At 38.1% G+C, this 15590-nt stretch overlaps 1 protein-coding gene across 1 annotated transcript in view; it reads right to left on the bottom strand.

Annotated features, from left to right (window-relative positions):
• Positions 1-15590, bottom strand: part of LOC124788093 (ecto-NOX disulfide-thiol exchanger 2) — a 217078-nt gene that overhangs the window by 30228 nt on the left and 171260 nt on the right. Inside the window, exons 10-11 of the mRNA XM_047255195.1 lie at positions 12824-12964; positions 12498-12735 (exon numbers count right to left, since the gene is read on the bottom strand). Of these exons, the coding sequence (XP_047111151.1) occupies positions 12498-12735; positions 12824-12964 (379 nt within the window). The remainder of the gene's footprint in view (positions 1-12497; positions 12736-12823; positions 12965-15590) is intronic.

The following is a 15590-nucleotide window of genomic DNA, read 5'->3' as shown; positions in this document are numbered from 1 at the left end:
AATAGAGAGGAAAGAGGAAGAAAGATGAATAGAGAGGAAAGAGGAAGAAAGATGAATAGAAGCATTTGATATGTGGATTTGGAGGAGAATGGAATGGATAAAATGGATAAACAAAGTGAGAAATGAGAAGGTGTTGAGAAGAGTGGGGAAAGAGAGAGAAACTTTAAAGGTAATCAGGATGAGGAAACACAACTGGCTTGGACACTGGATCAGAAGTGATTGTTTACTGATGGGTGCTATGGAAGGGATGATGAATGGCAGAAGAAGAGAACACAAAAAATATCAGATGGTGGGTAGTATAAGGATAGGAAACCTGTATGAGAAAATGAAGAAGGTGGCAAATGACAGGACTGCATGGAGAGCTAAATGTGAAGACCTGCCCTAGGGCAGAACACTGCTGCTGCTGCTGCTGCTGCTGCTGATGATGATCTTCCATTTGAAATTCTACCTAGAGAAAACCCAACCAACCTGAACACTTCCCTGGACTCAACCTTTCTCCCCTCCATGGACCATTTAGCACCCACGCAGAATGGTTGAATTTCGATGAAGCAACTGTTTGGGGACATACAACAGCATCATATCAAGCACCATCAGTCATACTCATGATTTTACTAGTGATAAGCACTGTCCAATACTATCTCAGGTGTAGAGTCGAGAACATCCAACCCCTACCAACTTTCTACCTGCAGTTTTATATTAAAAACAAACAATATTGATTAGCTAGTTCCACCTAGAGCAGCAGAGAGAATTTAGGGTGACCAAATTCTTTGAAGAAGGGTGGACTGTAATGAAAGAGGCCTAGGTAAGGGAGTTTGATGCCACATGGACCACTTGCGGCATTATGCTGGCACAGCATTGCAGCAAGTCACTCACTGGGTGTCTGCATCCACTGGCCAGCTAACGCCCTACTGATTACTGAAACAACAAACATTTTATCATGCAGATTACCTGACATCTGTCATGGCCACATCATAACAAACCTGCTTTTGTCTGTAAAAATACTAGCCATCCTGGCAGGCTGGACATCAATCAAAGCGGTGAACCATCGAGTCTTCAACCGACATACAGTCCGCCTGTGCTGAGAGGTAGCCAGTGCTCTGTCATCATCCTGATTGAACTACTTGGTGCGTGTGTGTGGGGGCACGCCTCACTTCCAGCTGCAGCTGGGAGTGGGTCTGGCCGCTACCTGACAAACTGAGGGTCAAACTGAGGCCCACTTAATCACAGAGCAACTGGGGTACTCTCAGGTGCCAGTAACCACCAGAAGCCATTTGTTCAGGGTATGCTGCTTGGATATCTACGCCGTCCACATGCCATGGCTGAGTGGTTCTTAGCTGTCTCACACTCAGCAGGCTGTGTCACCATGCTGCATCAGCCATGATGCAGCTTGGTCACTGGCTGTGACTGTCTATAGTGCAAGAATGGGCTATGGCCCATGTCCTACTTCAGGGTCCATCAGAATGAATAGAAGAATTCAGAAAGAACAGAACTTTGAAACAAACCGATGAATTTATTGAAACACACATTGAAAACAAACAAGGTATATGCCATTACATACTATATACTCCCTTTACTTATTTTTAAACACAACACCATCACCTTATATGCAATCCTCCAGGTGGTGAACAAAAGCTTCTGCAGTTGTTTCTCATGCAGTTGACAAGGGTTATCTTGGTTAAGTGTTGCCCATTACCAGTAATTCTGTTTGTTTACACCACCATCTAAGTGACGCCATCAGTATATTTTTTCACATCTGATGATAAGCTGCTAAAAGTTTCAGGAAGTGCACCTAATAGTTTGTTGGCAACATTATCTTGTTTGTTTATTTTCTATACGATCTGCAATTTGTATGGGTTGAAACTGAGATTATGCACCCCACGGAATGATCTGACATTGTTAGTGCCAAGGCACATCTGACAGCAGACTAGTGAGGACTTGGGATGAGTCTTTGCTGCATCTTCTCCACTCGTTCTGCGATCCACTGTCCTTTGTCACCTTGGTCTTTTCTTCTTTGCACAAGGTGCAGTGTTCCACTCATTGTACAATTGTCCAATGATACAGGAATTTATCATATCATTTCAATTTGAAATGATGATGAAAGACTCTCTGAAGAGAGATGGGTGTATTTTTTTAAATACACCTCAAAGGCGAATGCTTGATGCTCCGAGTTCCACAAGGCCATAATTACAGTTGACAGTCCTTCCTCAATGCAGCACGAGCATACTTATTTCGCACAGATGCAACAGCATGCTGTACTATGTGAGTCACGTCATACTATTTGTTCTGCTGCACTTGCACAACACTGTGCTGCCATGTGTCCCATGGCTTGAGACCCATCTTTTAGCCAGCAGCAGATGTGGGTTTGAGCTTGTAATAAATTAATAAAGGGTTTCTGCTACCACTGAGCAGCTTCTGACCCAACCTGAGCCACCATCCTCCACTTGCACAACCTCTACAATTAGCTACAAATTTATCCCACGAGTCTTTATGTGCTGCCTGCACTGCGCCATTTCCCCCCTTCTGAAATTATTTTGTTTGTGTAAAGAGCTATTTACTAGCACTTTCCTGCAAGTATTCTCTTTAGCAAATATGTTCTGGTTCTTCACTGATGACTTTTAAATGGTAATGATAGCACAATAAACAATTTCTTTCTGATAAACAGAGAGTTTTTCTCTGTTCTTCTGATATCACTAAATTGAAGAATTTAACTGATAAACTGTTTTGTTACAAATGTTTTCTTTCCATTCCTTCACATGAAGTAAAATTTGAAAATGACTTCTGTAGGTCTTCCTGGAATGACATTTATTTTCCACATTCTAAAATGACAATTTTAATACACAAATCACAGAGCCAATCAGATCAGTATTTCACAACATCAAGCAGTCCTGCATAGGGGGCACACATCTGTGCCTACCAGCATCTGTAGCAGTTTACTAACAATTATATTTGTAAATCTTCAGGATTAACATCACAGGAAAAGAAAGATTTGTCATCTCTGCTATGGCCCATATTTGCTTTTCAAGGTTGATATGTCAAATATTTATGTAAATGAAATTTGATAGTGTATCGAATCTCACCTTTTCGTCAAAGAAATAAGATCCAATCCAGGGCCTCACCATAGATCTGATCATAAAAGTCGTTCGTCTTCTGTTCAGTGCAATGTGAAATGTAAATGCTTGGAACACTGGCATCGTACAGCTATTCGAAGTCTGTAGCGTGTTTGTATCATGGCTGGAAAGTTTGGTTGTTGTGTTCCTTTGACTCTTTTTAGTAACATTGCTTCGACTGGGGTGAGGGTGAGCAAGGGCACAGTGCATGCTATTAATCATGTGCTGAGAGGGTGGTGGGATATGCTGCAGGTGACTTCAAATCCACAATCACAGCTACAGCTATTCACCTCTAAATCTAGAAACATTCAGCTTTTCAGCAAGGCAGAATAGAGGAGAAGGGCACACTCTAAAATAAAACAAAAATCTTAGCTCTCAATTCTGCGTTGTCTGATTTTGAATTCTGGATGCCACAAGTAAGAAAGTGCTTCATCTGTTTAGTACATTTTAGAAATTTTGTAAATGTTGGAATACCAATTTTATTAATTAAATTATTAAAAAATAAAAATACTTCTTAATGCCCATATAGTATGCTAAACACCTGTTTACATTCCGATATTTCTCCTTCAGTGCTTTATAAATTGCTCCAAGGGATTATTTTGGTTAATACACACTTGTATTCAAGTGCTGTATTGTTAGCTAGAGTAGCTCTCTCTCTCTCTCTCTCTCTCTCTCTCTCTCTCTGTCTCTCTCCTGTAGTAAAAAATGGCAGTATTATGGTGAGCCTGTCTTCTGCAAATATAGCTTTTCCTCAAGTGAGTATTCTGCTTTGTAATACGAGAAGCTACTTTATTGAGCAAGCACTGAAATGCGCTCTCATCCATTAGTAAGTAATTTATATATAATTGATATCCACCATTTGCTGCTCTCGTAACAAATTTTGCTGAATGCTTTTACTATCTCAACGTAAAACCCATGGCTTCAGCCAAGTATGTTCACCTTTTTCTCCGCCACTTCTCTTTCAAATACAATTGTGGTACAAGCAGCTGCAGCTCATAACATGATGTTGTTGTTGTCTACCATCTTGAACTCCGATGAAAAAATATGATGACAGTGTAATACCCCTTTTTAGTGCTACGTAAAAGATCTTTGTCAAAGAAATTTGATAGTGTAATACCAGCCTAAGAAAGCACATAAGCATTGTTTTGCTGAGCCAGGAGTTCTTATAGATACTGTTTGAAATTTTGTTCATGGCTGGAGCAACAACTGTAGAATGATATCTTCTAGTAGAAATAGTAAACAGTCAATCAGTTGCAAATTGGAGGTCTATTAAAACCAGTATACCATGGTTTCAACATTTATAAAATTCTTCTTTAAAAGGAAGTATTGACAACTGGATTACATGTTGTGGCAAGGATGCGTTAAAATATAGTTGAAAGTCGACAATCATATATAAAATTTCCCCTCCATAGTAACCATGTTGTGTATGTTTTAATTTGCTATAGAGGTGAAATTTTATGTTTGACTGAAGCCTTTTGGCTATATTATAATGTACCTCTGCCACAACATGTAATCCAGTTGTCAGTATTTCCTTCTGATGAAGATATTTTTATAAATGTAGAAACCATGATAAAGTGGTTTAATAAACCTTCCAATCTGCAACTGACTGCCTGTTTACTATTTTTTCAGAAGGATTGTTTTGTTTGTTAAAGATATTGCCTCATACACCATCTTTTATAAAACCATACTCAATTCCAGTGGCAGCAAAAAGCTCAGTATGTCATGAGATTAACAGAACGATTAACAAAATATTAATATGGAATGTTACTGAACCCTCTGATAGTTTACAATAACCCTTTAGTTGTAGTTATGAAATCTGATGTATCAGTATGACTTGTACTTGACATAAGAACAGTGAACAGAGTAACTGAAGCTGAATGAGACAGACACTCTGTCAATGAGGAATTATTAACTAGATTTATGGGAATGAAATACATAATTACTATAAACGTAAGGGTAGTTACTGGCAAATACTGCTATATGTGGAGTCGTGAAAATACATTGCTTTTCATTTTGATGGTAGATCTTACCAATTCAAAGTTTTACCTTCTGTTTTTATTGGAGCATTGGATAATGCTATAGAAGGCGTCTTGAGGGACAAGATCATAATCTATGTAGATTATATGGGAACAGTGTCTAAAATTGATCAGAACATCCTCAGATCCTAGAAGAGCTATTTTCAATATTAAATTCCCTAATAAGCAAGCTATCAAGGTCACGGTTTGGTACAGGTGAGGTAAAATTTCTTGGGCACATTATAAATACAGCAGAGATTAAACAAACCCAAGCAGATTAGATGCAATTAGCCAGTATCCAGAACCATCAAATAAGAGAAAACTTACATAATATTTAGCTTTGTTTGGGTTTTATAGAAAATTTATATGCAATTATGTACTAAATGCACCATACCTGATGGCATTACTCAAACATTACACACCTTGGAAATGTACACAGGACTGTAAATCAGAATTCAATTTAATAAGGGAGAGTTTAGCATGAACACCACTTACAGCCCCTCCAGATTTTAATTTACCATCCTAGTTAGCAATGGAAGCAATAGATTATGGCCTAGGATGCCTTATTTATCAAGAGAAATACACGGATTTAGGCATTTAGCATTACCTAATAGCTTTTGCAAGTAGAATTTTAACCAAACACGAGAGGAATTATGGTATCACCAAAAAGGACGCATTATCTGTGGTGTGGTCTATCTCTAAATTTCATTACCCTTCAGCTAGACATAAAACAATAGTATGTAAAATTAGACTCTTACATAACAGGCTTACAAGGTAGGGCTTGTTCCTTCAAGAATTTGATTTCACATTGCAGAATGTCCAAGGCATAGACAATCTGGTACCAGGTGCTTTAACCCAACTACCATGAGGATTGCTATCCAATCAGAATATACAACAAGGATATTTTTGGAATTTATTCTGGAAGGTAAACAAGTATGAAAAGGACATTAAATCCCTTTGTCTTCATTTAGGCTTAGCACATCAGAATTGTATGTTAAACAGATGCACATGAAATATTAAGCAAAACCCAAATGAAGATAATGTAAACTGGGAAGTATACAAGAGCTTACCATTTCACAAGAATAACAAAACAAATAGATGGTTACTGTGCATTTCAAATGAATATATTACGTTATCAACTTGGTATTTACATCTGGGTTACAAGCCTTTTGGACCAAAGAAATTAATCCTACATATGAGTAAGTACTACTATTTTAGAAATTTGTCATGGTATGCTAAGAAAATCTTGTGAAGTTTGCCAAAAGGTAAAAATACAGACAACAACGATGAACATCTTACTGTAGTCCATTATTCATGATGCTTTATGGGATTTGGTGGTCATGGACGTTTTTGGTCCCCTGCCTAGAGGAAGGGAAGGTTTGGTGTACATCTTTCTCGCCTTAAAATGTTTGTCTACGGTACTGACAATGTATCCTTTGAAACAAGCAACAACACTTAGTATAATTTCCAAACTAAGAGATGATAACATAGGTAAGCCCAAGAATTTATTACCAGGCAATGGCACTCAGTTTAATGTTAAGCAGTTTCAGGAATTTATGCCTCGGGAAAGTGTGCACTACGTATTGATAGATTATGTAGACCACTTGTGCCAACAAACATTCTAAGCAGTTAGATTTGGTAAAAGACTTTGAGCAGGTGATGAATGAATTGTCACACACTGTAATGGAGATTTCACCAAAAGAACTGATAGGGAAGTAAATTGAAGGGGAATCCATATTTGAACAGAATGAATGGTCAACACGGGGTAAGGATGATGTGTCCTAGCTGGGAGTAAATATTAGAAAAGCACAGATTAAGGAAGGAGAGAGGAGGAGAAGAAAGAGATGGGAAAAGGGAGTTCCAGTATCATATAAGGTTAGTGATTTTGTATGGGTTAAGAATCACAAGAGAAATGTGAAAAATGATAAACTAATAAGTAATATATGAAAGAACTTTTGGGATTACTAGATAGCCTCATTCAAAAATGGAAGTATTAGCTGACCTGGCAACAGAAAGGGAGAAAGCCCAGTATAGAAAACAACACTTACAGCCTTCTGCCAGAAATCAGCCCTCATAAATTCAAGGATAATGGAATGTAGTCGAATTAAGTCAGGTGATGCTGAGGGAATTAGATTAGGAAATGAGAGACTTAAAGTAGTAAAGGAGTTTTGCTATTTGGGGAGCAAAATAACTGATGATCGTCGAAGTAGAGAGGATATAAAATGTAGAATGGCAATGGCAAGGAAAGTATTTCTGAAGAAGAGTAATTTGTTACCATCGAGTATTGATTTAAGTGTCAGGAAGTCGTTTCTGAAAGTATTTGTATGGAGTGTAGCCATGTATGGAAGTGAAACATGGATGATAAATAGTTTGGACAAGAAGAGAATAGAAGCTTTCGAAATGTGGTGCTACAGAAGAATGCTGAAGATTAGATGGGTAGATCACATAACTAATGAGGAAGTATTGAATAGGATTGGGGAGAGGAGAAGTTTGTGGCACAACTTGACTAGAAGAAGGGATTGGTTGGTAGGACATGTTCTGAGGCATCAAGGGATCACCAGTTTAGTATTGGAGGGCAGCATGGAGGGTAAAAATCGTGGAGGGAAACCAAGAGATGAATACACTAAGCAGATTCAGAAGGATGTAGGTTGCAGTAGGTACTGGTAGATGAAGAAGCTTGCACAGTATAGAGTAGCGTGGAGAGCTGCATCAAACCAGTCTCAGGACGGAAGACCACAACAGCAACAACAAATTCACATTATCAAAATTTAAAGTAAAGGGAAGAGCAAAAGGACATCAAAAACGGTCCAGGGATCAAGAGGAGGATGTAAGCGTAACTGGTGATTGTGCTGTTTATTAGTATCAATAAAGATGACCTTCAATCCTATGATTAAAGAATTTAAAATTAAAAACACTGATCCGCCAAAAGCCAAGAAGTGATTCTTCTTGGTGTTTTAGCTCTTTGGGCTGCTCTGGGACAGTCACAATGACCTCAAGCAATTTCAACAGCCACATGCAGCTTGACTGTGCTTGTGTAACACAGTGCTGCACGACGTAGCACAGCTCCCGAGAAGCCTCAAATGCATGATTTATGAAGCCTAATTTATAATGAAAATATATAAACATGTATGCAAGTAGAAGACTTTGGATGTTTGGCTGATGGAAGTGGGATTTCAGAAGCTTTCGTACTGGATGATGATGGATAAGGTGTTAGGGTGCTAGATTTTGAATCTAGAGATCTGTGAGCCTGAGCTGAGGGGTATCAGGTGGCAGAGTGAGTTAAAAGTTTCATATTAGTGAAGCTGTGGTAGAGCTGCATGATAAGATACTACAAGCACTGGGGAAACTTAGTGAGGACATTTTGGGTATAAGCCCACAAAATATGAGAGTAGAAGGTGAATCTGAAAATAATTATGAGAGTACCAACTCGGTCTGGTCCATACTGTGAGTTCAGTGACGAGTATGATTGTTAATCAAGTGAGGATGGATGTCTCCCCTCCTCATTTAGCACTTGCCCGCGAAAGGCAAAGGTCCCGAGTTCGAGTCACGGTCGGGCACGCAGTTATTAAAGCACTACAAGCACTGGGGAAACTTAGTGAGGACATTTTGGGTATAAGCCCACAAAATATGAGAGTAGAAGGTGAATCTGAAAATAATTATGGGAGTACCAACTCGGTCTGGCCCATACTGTGAGTATGGGCCAGACTGTGAGTTATTAAAACTGTGTGCCCGACCGAGACTCGAACTCGGGACCTTTGCCTTTCGCGGGCAAGTGCTCTACCATCTGAGCTACCGAAGCACGACTCACGCCCGGTACTCACAGCTTTACTTCTGCCAGTACCTCGTCTCCTACCTTCCAAATTGTATAATTGCCAGGAAGTTTCAGTAAGAAGGGTATTCCTACAGACAATCCTGGGTCTTGTAGTTTGGAGAGAGCATAAGATTAATGGTATCATACCAACCATTCACTATAAATGCTATGTTTGTTATTATGTTACCAAGTTCCTGATGGTGATCCTAACTTTTTGTATGAAATGATATGGCAAATGATGAAAATCTAAAACACTACTATTATTATTATTATTATTATTATTATTATTATTATTATTATTATTATTGTTATTGTTCTTTCTTTTCTCAGACGTTATGTCTGGTCAAAAATGGAAAGTGACGCAGACCTTGATCAAGCGTGACTTCCTTTTAACTGTACAGTATATGTTACATTGCATTTAGGAACTTTCGGGTAATTGAACAAGTATCAATAATTACAGATTTCTGTAGTTGTATACATAAGTTTGGATGTAGCTGTATTGTGTTGATGTACTGGTGGATATTGTGTGGTATGACTCCTGTAGTTGATAGTATAATCGGTATAATGTCAACTTTATCCTGATGCCACATGTCCTTGACTTCCTCAGCCAGTTGAATGTATTTTTCAATTTTTTCTCCTGTTTTCTTCTGTATATTTGTTGTATTAGATATGGATATTTCGATTAGTTGTGTTAATTTCTTCTTTTTATTGGTGAGTATGATGTCAGGTTTGTTATGTGGTGTTGTTTTATGTTATAATGGTTCTGTTCCAGTATAATTTGTATTCATCATTCTCCAGTACATTCTGTGGTGCATACTTGTATGTGGGAACGTGTTGTTTTATTAGTTCATGTTGTATGGCAAGTTGCTGATGTATATTTTTGCTACATGGTCATGTCTTCTGGGGTATTCTGTATTTGCTAGTATTGTACATCCGCTTGTGATGTGATCTACTGTTTCTATTTGTTGTTCGCAAAGTCTGCATTTATCTGTTGTGGTATTGGGATCTTTAATAATATGCTTGCTGTAATATCTCGTGTTTATTGTTTGATCCTGTATTGCAATCATGAATCCTTCCATCTCACTGTATATATAGCCTTTTCTTAGCCATGTGTTGGATGCGTCTTGATCGATGTGTGGCTGTGTTAGATGATATGGGTGCTTGCCATGTAGTGTTTTCTTTTTCCAATTCACTTTCTTCGTATCTGTTGATGTTATGTGATCTAAAGGGTTGTAGAAGTGGTTATGAAATTGCAATGGTGTAGCCGATGTATTTATATGAGTGATTGCTTTGTGTATTTTGCTAGTTTCTGCTCGTCCTAGAAAGAATTTTCTTAAATTGTCTACCTGTTCATAATGTAGGTTTTTTATGTCAATAAATCCTCTTCCTCCTTCCTTTCTGCTTAATGTGAATCTTTCTGTTGCTGAAAGTATGTGATGTGTTCTATATTTGTGGCATTGTGATCGTGTAAGTGTATTGAGTGCTTCTAGGTCTGTGTTACTCCATTTCACTATTCCAAATGAGTAGGTCAATATTGGTATAGCATAGGTATTTACAGCTTTTGTCTTGTTTCTTGCTGTCAATTCTGTTTTCAGTATTTTTGTTTGTCTTTGTCTATATTTTTCTTTTAGTTCTTCTTTAATATTTGTATTATCTATTCCTATTTTTGTCTGTATTCTAGATATTTGTAGGCATCTGTTTTTTCCATCGCTTCTATGCAGTTGCTGTGGTTATCCAATATGTAATCTTCTTGTTCAGTGTGTTTTCCCTTGACTATGCTATTTTTCTTACATTTGTCTGTTCCAAAAGCCACATTTATATCATTGCTGAATACTTCTGTTATCTTTAGTAATTGGTTGAGTAGTTGATTTGTTGCAGCCAGTAGTTTTAGATCATCCATGTATAGCAAATGTGTGATTTTGTGTGGGTATGTTCCAGTAATATTGTATCCATAATTTGTATTATTTAGCATGTTGGATAGTGGGTTCAGAGTAAGGCAGAACCAGAAAGGACTTAACGAGTCTCCTTGGTATATTCCACGCTTAATCTGTATTGGCTGTGATGTGATATTATTTGAATTTGTTTGGATATTGAGTGTGGTTTTCCAATTTTTCATTACTATGTTTAGGAACTGTATCAATTTAGGATCTACTTTGTATATTTCCAATATTTGTAGTAACCATGAGTGGGGTACACTATCAAAAGCTTTTCGGTAATCAATGTATGCGTAGTGTAGCGACCTTTGTTTAGTTTTAGTGTGATATGTCACCTCTGCATCTATTATCAGTTGCTCTTTACATCCTCGTGCTCCTTTGCAACAGCCTTTTTGTTCTTCATTTATAATTTTGTTCTGTGTTGTATGTGTCATTAATTTCTGTGTAATTACTGAAGTTAATATTTTGTATATTGTTGGTAGGCATGTTATGGGGCGATACTTAGCTGGGTTTGCTGTGTCTGCTTGATGTTTAGGTTTCAGATAAGTTATTCCATGTGTAAGTGTATCAGGGAATGTGTATGGGTCTGCAATGTAACTGTTAAATAATTTAGTTAGATGTGAATGTGTTGAGGTGAACTTCTTTAGCTATTTTATCTTTTCCAGGGGCTTTCCAATTGTGCGTAGAATTAATTGCTCGGGTGACTTCAAGTTGTAATATTATCACTTCAGGCATTTGTGATATCATCTTGTATGTGTCTGTTTCTGCTTGTATCCACTGTGCATGCCTGTTATGTTGCACCAGGTTTGACCATATGTTGCTCCAGAAGTGTTCCATGTCTCTTATGTTTGGTGGATTGTCTATTTTAATGTGTGTGTTAACTATTGTCTGGTAAAATTTCTTTTGATTTGTGTTGAATGTTTGGTTTTGTTTCCTTCTATTTTCACTTTTTTTGTTATCTTCCAAGTCGTTTGGCCGATGCCTGTAATTTCTGCTTCTTTTCATCTAATTGCTCTATCGCTTCTTGTTGTGAGATTTTACCTAACCTTAAAATACTCATTTCAAGGAGTTAAAAATGTTTGGGGTCAGTTTCTATAGTTTTTTAGGAGAAGGTAGGTGAAAGTAGAATAAGTATGTTGACACAGGGACATCAATAGTTGCCTGGAAAGTGGGAACTAATGTTATTACAAATGTACTAAATGGGTTAATTGGGGTTACTTGGCTTTGTTACTATTCAAAAGAGACTTGCTGACTATGCAAAATAGAGAAAGTAATATACAAACAGTCTGCATATGGTGCTCGTAGCACTTTCAGAAAGTATATTGTTTTCTTAAGACTCATTGTCGAATAAGAAACAACAGATGGTTTTCTTGCACTAAGGGCATTAAAGAAAGTGTCAGTCTGTAAACACGTCAACTAGTTAAGGTTTGTAACTTCATTACACTAAGAATGGAATTGGTTATCACTTGGTTGTCATTGTGGCATTCGACTGAAGGATTTAATAAAGCAGACAATTTAATCAAAATGGCTGAAGTACCACTTGATCACGACCTTTAAAAATAAGAGTGAAGTATCATATAATTAAGTCACTGAAGTAAATTGACTAAAACAAGGAAGAAGATCAACCAACCTATTAACTTGGCTTCTCGGTCTGTGATGCGTGGAGCTAGCTGTGTTGTATCTACTTTCACGTCTTCAACCACAGAATTGTCACCACCTTCTGAGACAGCTGTATCTGCATTGCTTTGCTGCTCAGCTGCTGCTGCCTCAAGTTTTGCTTGTACTTCATTTGAGGACTTTAAACGAGCCTGGAGTTCTCTGACTTTAACCTCATCTTCATTCTGTCGGCGCCTTGATTCTATTAATTGCTGGAAACCAGTGAAATTTGAAATGTAAATGAAACTGAAAGTAAAAATGTATGCACACAAGAATAATTTTTAAATAACTTATTTTTACCTGTTGCATTCCCTGCAAGGTTTGTTGCAACACTTTCAGCTGTTTGTCCTTCTGCTCCAACTCTGTCCTGAGATCAGACCTAACCAGATCCACTTCATTTTTGTATGCTTCCAGCTGACATCTGAGACTGTCATTTTCTTCCTGTGAACACATGCCCAAACTGGAGAGCAAATATGCAGCAGACAAAGTTATAAATATCAATAAATTAAATATGCTGTCACCCATATGTGAAGAAGTTACCTAATCTCCACAAAAACTTCACACACAGAGCTAGACAAAAATGTTTCTGCAGCCAGATTCATGGGTTATCTTATTCCACACAATGTTGTGTGGTTTAAAGCAACTACAGCATAATTATACAGTGTTGTTCTTGGCAGAGTTACCAGTTTCCTTTGCCTTTGTAACAAAATTTTTTGGGTGCCACTTGCATTAGAAAAAGACTGTTATGAAGGCATATTAAAAAAATATTGTTATTGATGAGTATGTAAATGAAAGAAAGGTATGCTGATGTGTTTCGTAATCCCGCCAGAAGCCACTGATGGGACTCCTGAGTCCAGAGTCTCCAACCAATTGACAAACTACCAGCAACAGTGTTCACTCTCTTCACTCTACAGTATATGCAGTGCAGAGATGTCTATGATTTAGCCATAGACGTATAGTTTAATATGGAGCCTTAACTACAACGCAACTTGGCATTTTTCACATACACACATCACTGGCTGAGTTGAAAAATCGATAAGTGACAGAAAAACAGGTCCTATGACCGGCTGAGGCCTAAACCTTGGACTTTTGGATCTGACGTTTGACATCCACTGACCCACTTCTATTTTCATCTCATCAGATAGTAACAAACCTGTTTTTCCACACTAATATTCAAACTGGTGAAACTGATGCTGATCATTACTGTATCGGCACAGCTTAATAATTTGACACAGATGTCAGTAAACACAGAAAAGATGCAATACAGTTCAAGGGGGGTGGGGTGGGGGGATGATGATGATGAAAATTATGGTGTATGGCGGTACACTGATATCACATGAGAGGAGAATTTTGGTGGAGGGGTGGTGCATTAATGACAAAGGCTCCACAATATTTCACCAAATGCATGAAAATCAAGCAGATTGTAGGAATGTGTCACAGAGTGAAGCAGACTAGAAGAATGAGTCATGGAGGGTCTAACCGATGCCACGTAGAGAGAAGGCCTGTGTGCTGAGCAGCTTGCCTACCAAGAGTAGTCATACAGGTTTTTCAATCCAAGAATAGTTTCTGCTGGCAAGCACTTCTAGAAATGCTTTTTTCTGGCTAAATAATACTAGTAGCACACATAATTGTAATAAATGCCAAATATAGGCATTACAAAATTTTTGTCATGGGGGATATTAACCCAAAAATAAGAGAAAAAAATGTGTTTCCTAAATATGTTAAGATCAATGAATTTCTACTGCTGAAATGAAAAACTGTCTAGGAAGGGAGCATGCCTTGACAATTGGCAATGTGTGTAGACATTAAGTAGAATGTGACACCATCAAATTACGAATAGCTGACCATTATCACATGTTGTTGTTGTTGTGGTCTTCAGTCCTGAGACTGGTTTGATGCAGCTCTCCATGCTACTCTATCCTGTGCAAGCTTCTTCATCTCCCAGTACCTACTGCAACCTACATCCTTCTGAATCTGCTTGGGGTATTCATCTCTTGGTCTCCCTCTACGATTTTTACCCTCCAGGCTGCCCTCCAATACTAAATTGGTGATCCCTTGATGCCTCAGAACATGTCCTACCAACCGATCCCTTCTTCTGGTCAAGTTGTGCCACAAACTTCTCTTCTCCCCAATCCTATTCAATACTTCCTCATTAGTTATGTGATCTACCCATCTAATCTTCAGCATTCTTCTGTAGCACCACATTTCGAAAGCTTCTGTTCTCTTCTTGTCCAAACTATTTACTGTCCATGTTTCACTTCCATACATGCTACACTCCATACAAATACTTTCAGAAATGACTTCCCGACACTTAAATCTATACTCGATGTTAACAAATTTCTCTTCCTCAGAAACGCTTTCCTTGCCATTGCCAGTCTACATTTTATATCCTCTCTACTTCGACCATCATGAGTTATTTTGCTCCCCAAATAGCAAAACTCCTTTACTACTTTAAGTGTCTCATTTCCTAATCTAATTCCCTCAACATCACCCGATTTAATTCGAATACATTCCATTATCCCCGTTTTGTTTTTGTTGATGTTCATCTTATACCCTCCCTTCAAGACACCATCCATTCCGTTCAACTGCTCTTCCAAGTCCTTTGCTGTCTCTGACAGAATTACAATGTCATCGGCGAACCTCAAAGTTTTTATTTCTTCTCCATGGATTTTAATACCTACTCCGAATTTTTCTTTTGTTTCCTTTACTGCCTGCTCAATATACAGATTGAATAACATCGGGGAGAGGCTACAACCCTGTCTTACTCCCTTCCCAACCACTGCTTCCCTTTCATGTCCCTCGACTCTTATAACTGCCATCTGGTTTCTGTACAAATAGTAAATAGCCTTTCGCTCCCTGTATTTTACCCCTGCCACCTTTAGAATTTGAAAGAGAGTATTCCAGTCAACATTGTCAAAAGCTTACTCTAAGTCTACAAATGCTAGAAACATAAGTTTGCCTTTCCTTAATCTTTCTTCTAAGATAAGTCGTTAAGTTCCAGTATTTCTACGGAATCCAAACTGATCTTCCCCGAGGTCGGCTTCTACTAATTTTTCCATTCGTCTGT

Source organism: Schistocerca piceifrons, chromosome 3 (assembly GCF_021461385.2).
Source record: "Schistocerca piceifrons isolate TAMUIC-IGC-003096 chromosome 3, iqSchPice1.1, whole genome shotgun sequence".
NCBI classification, from domain to species: Eukaryota; Metazoa; Arthropoda; class Insecta; order Orthoptera; family Acrididae; genus Schistocerca; species Schistocerca piceifrons.
This window is presented reverse-complemented; position numbering and strand designations above follow the sequence as displayed.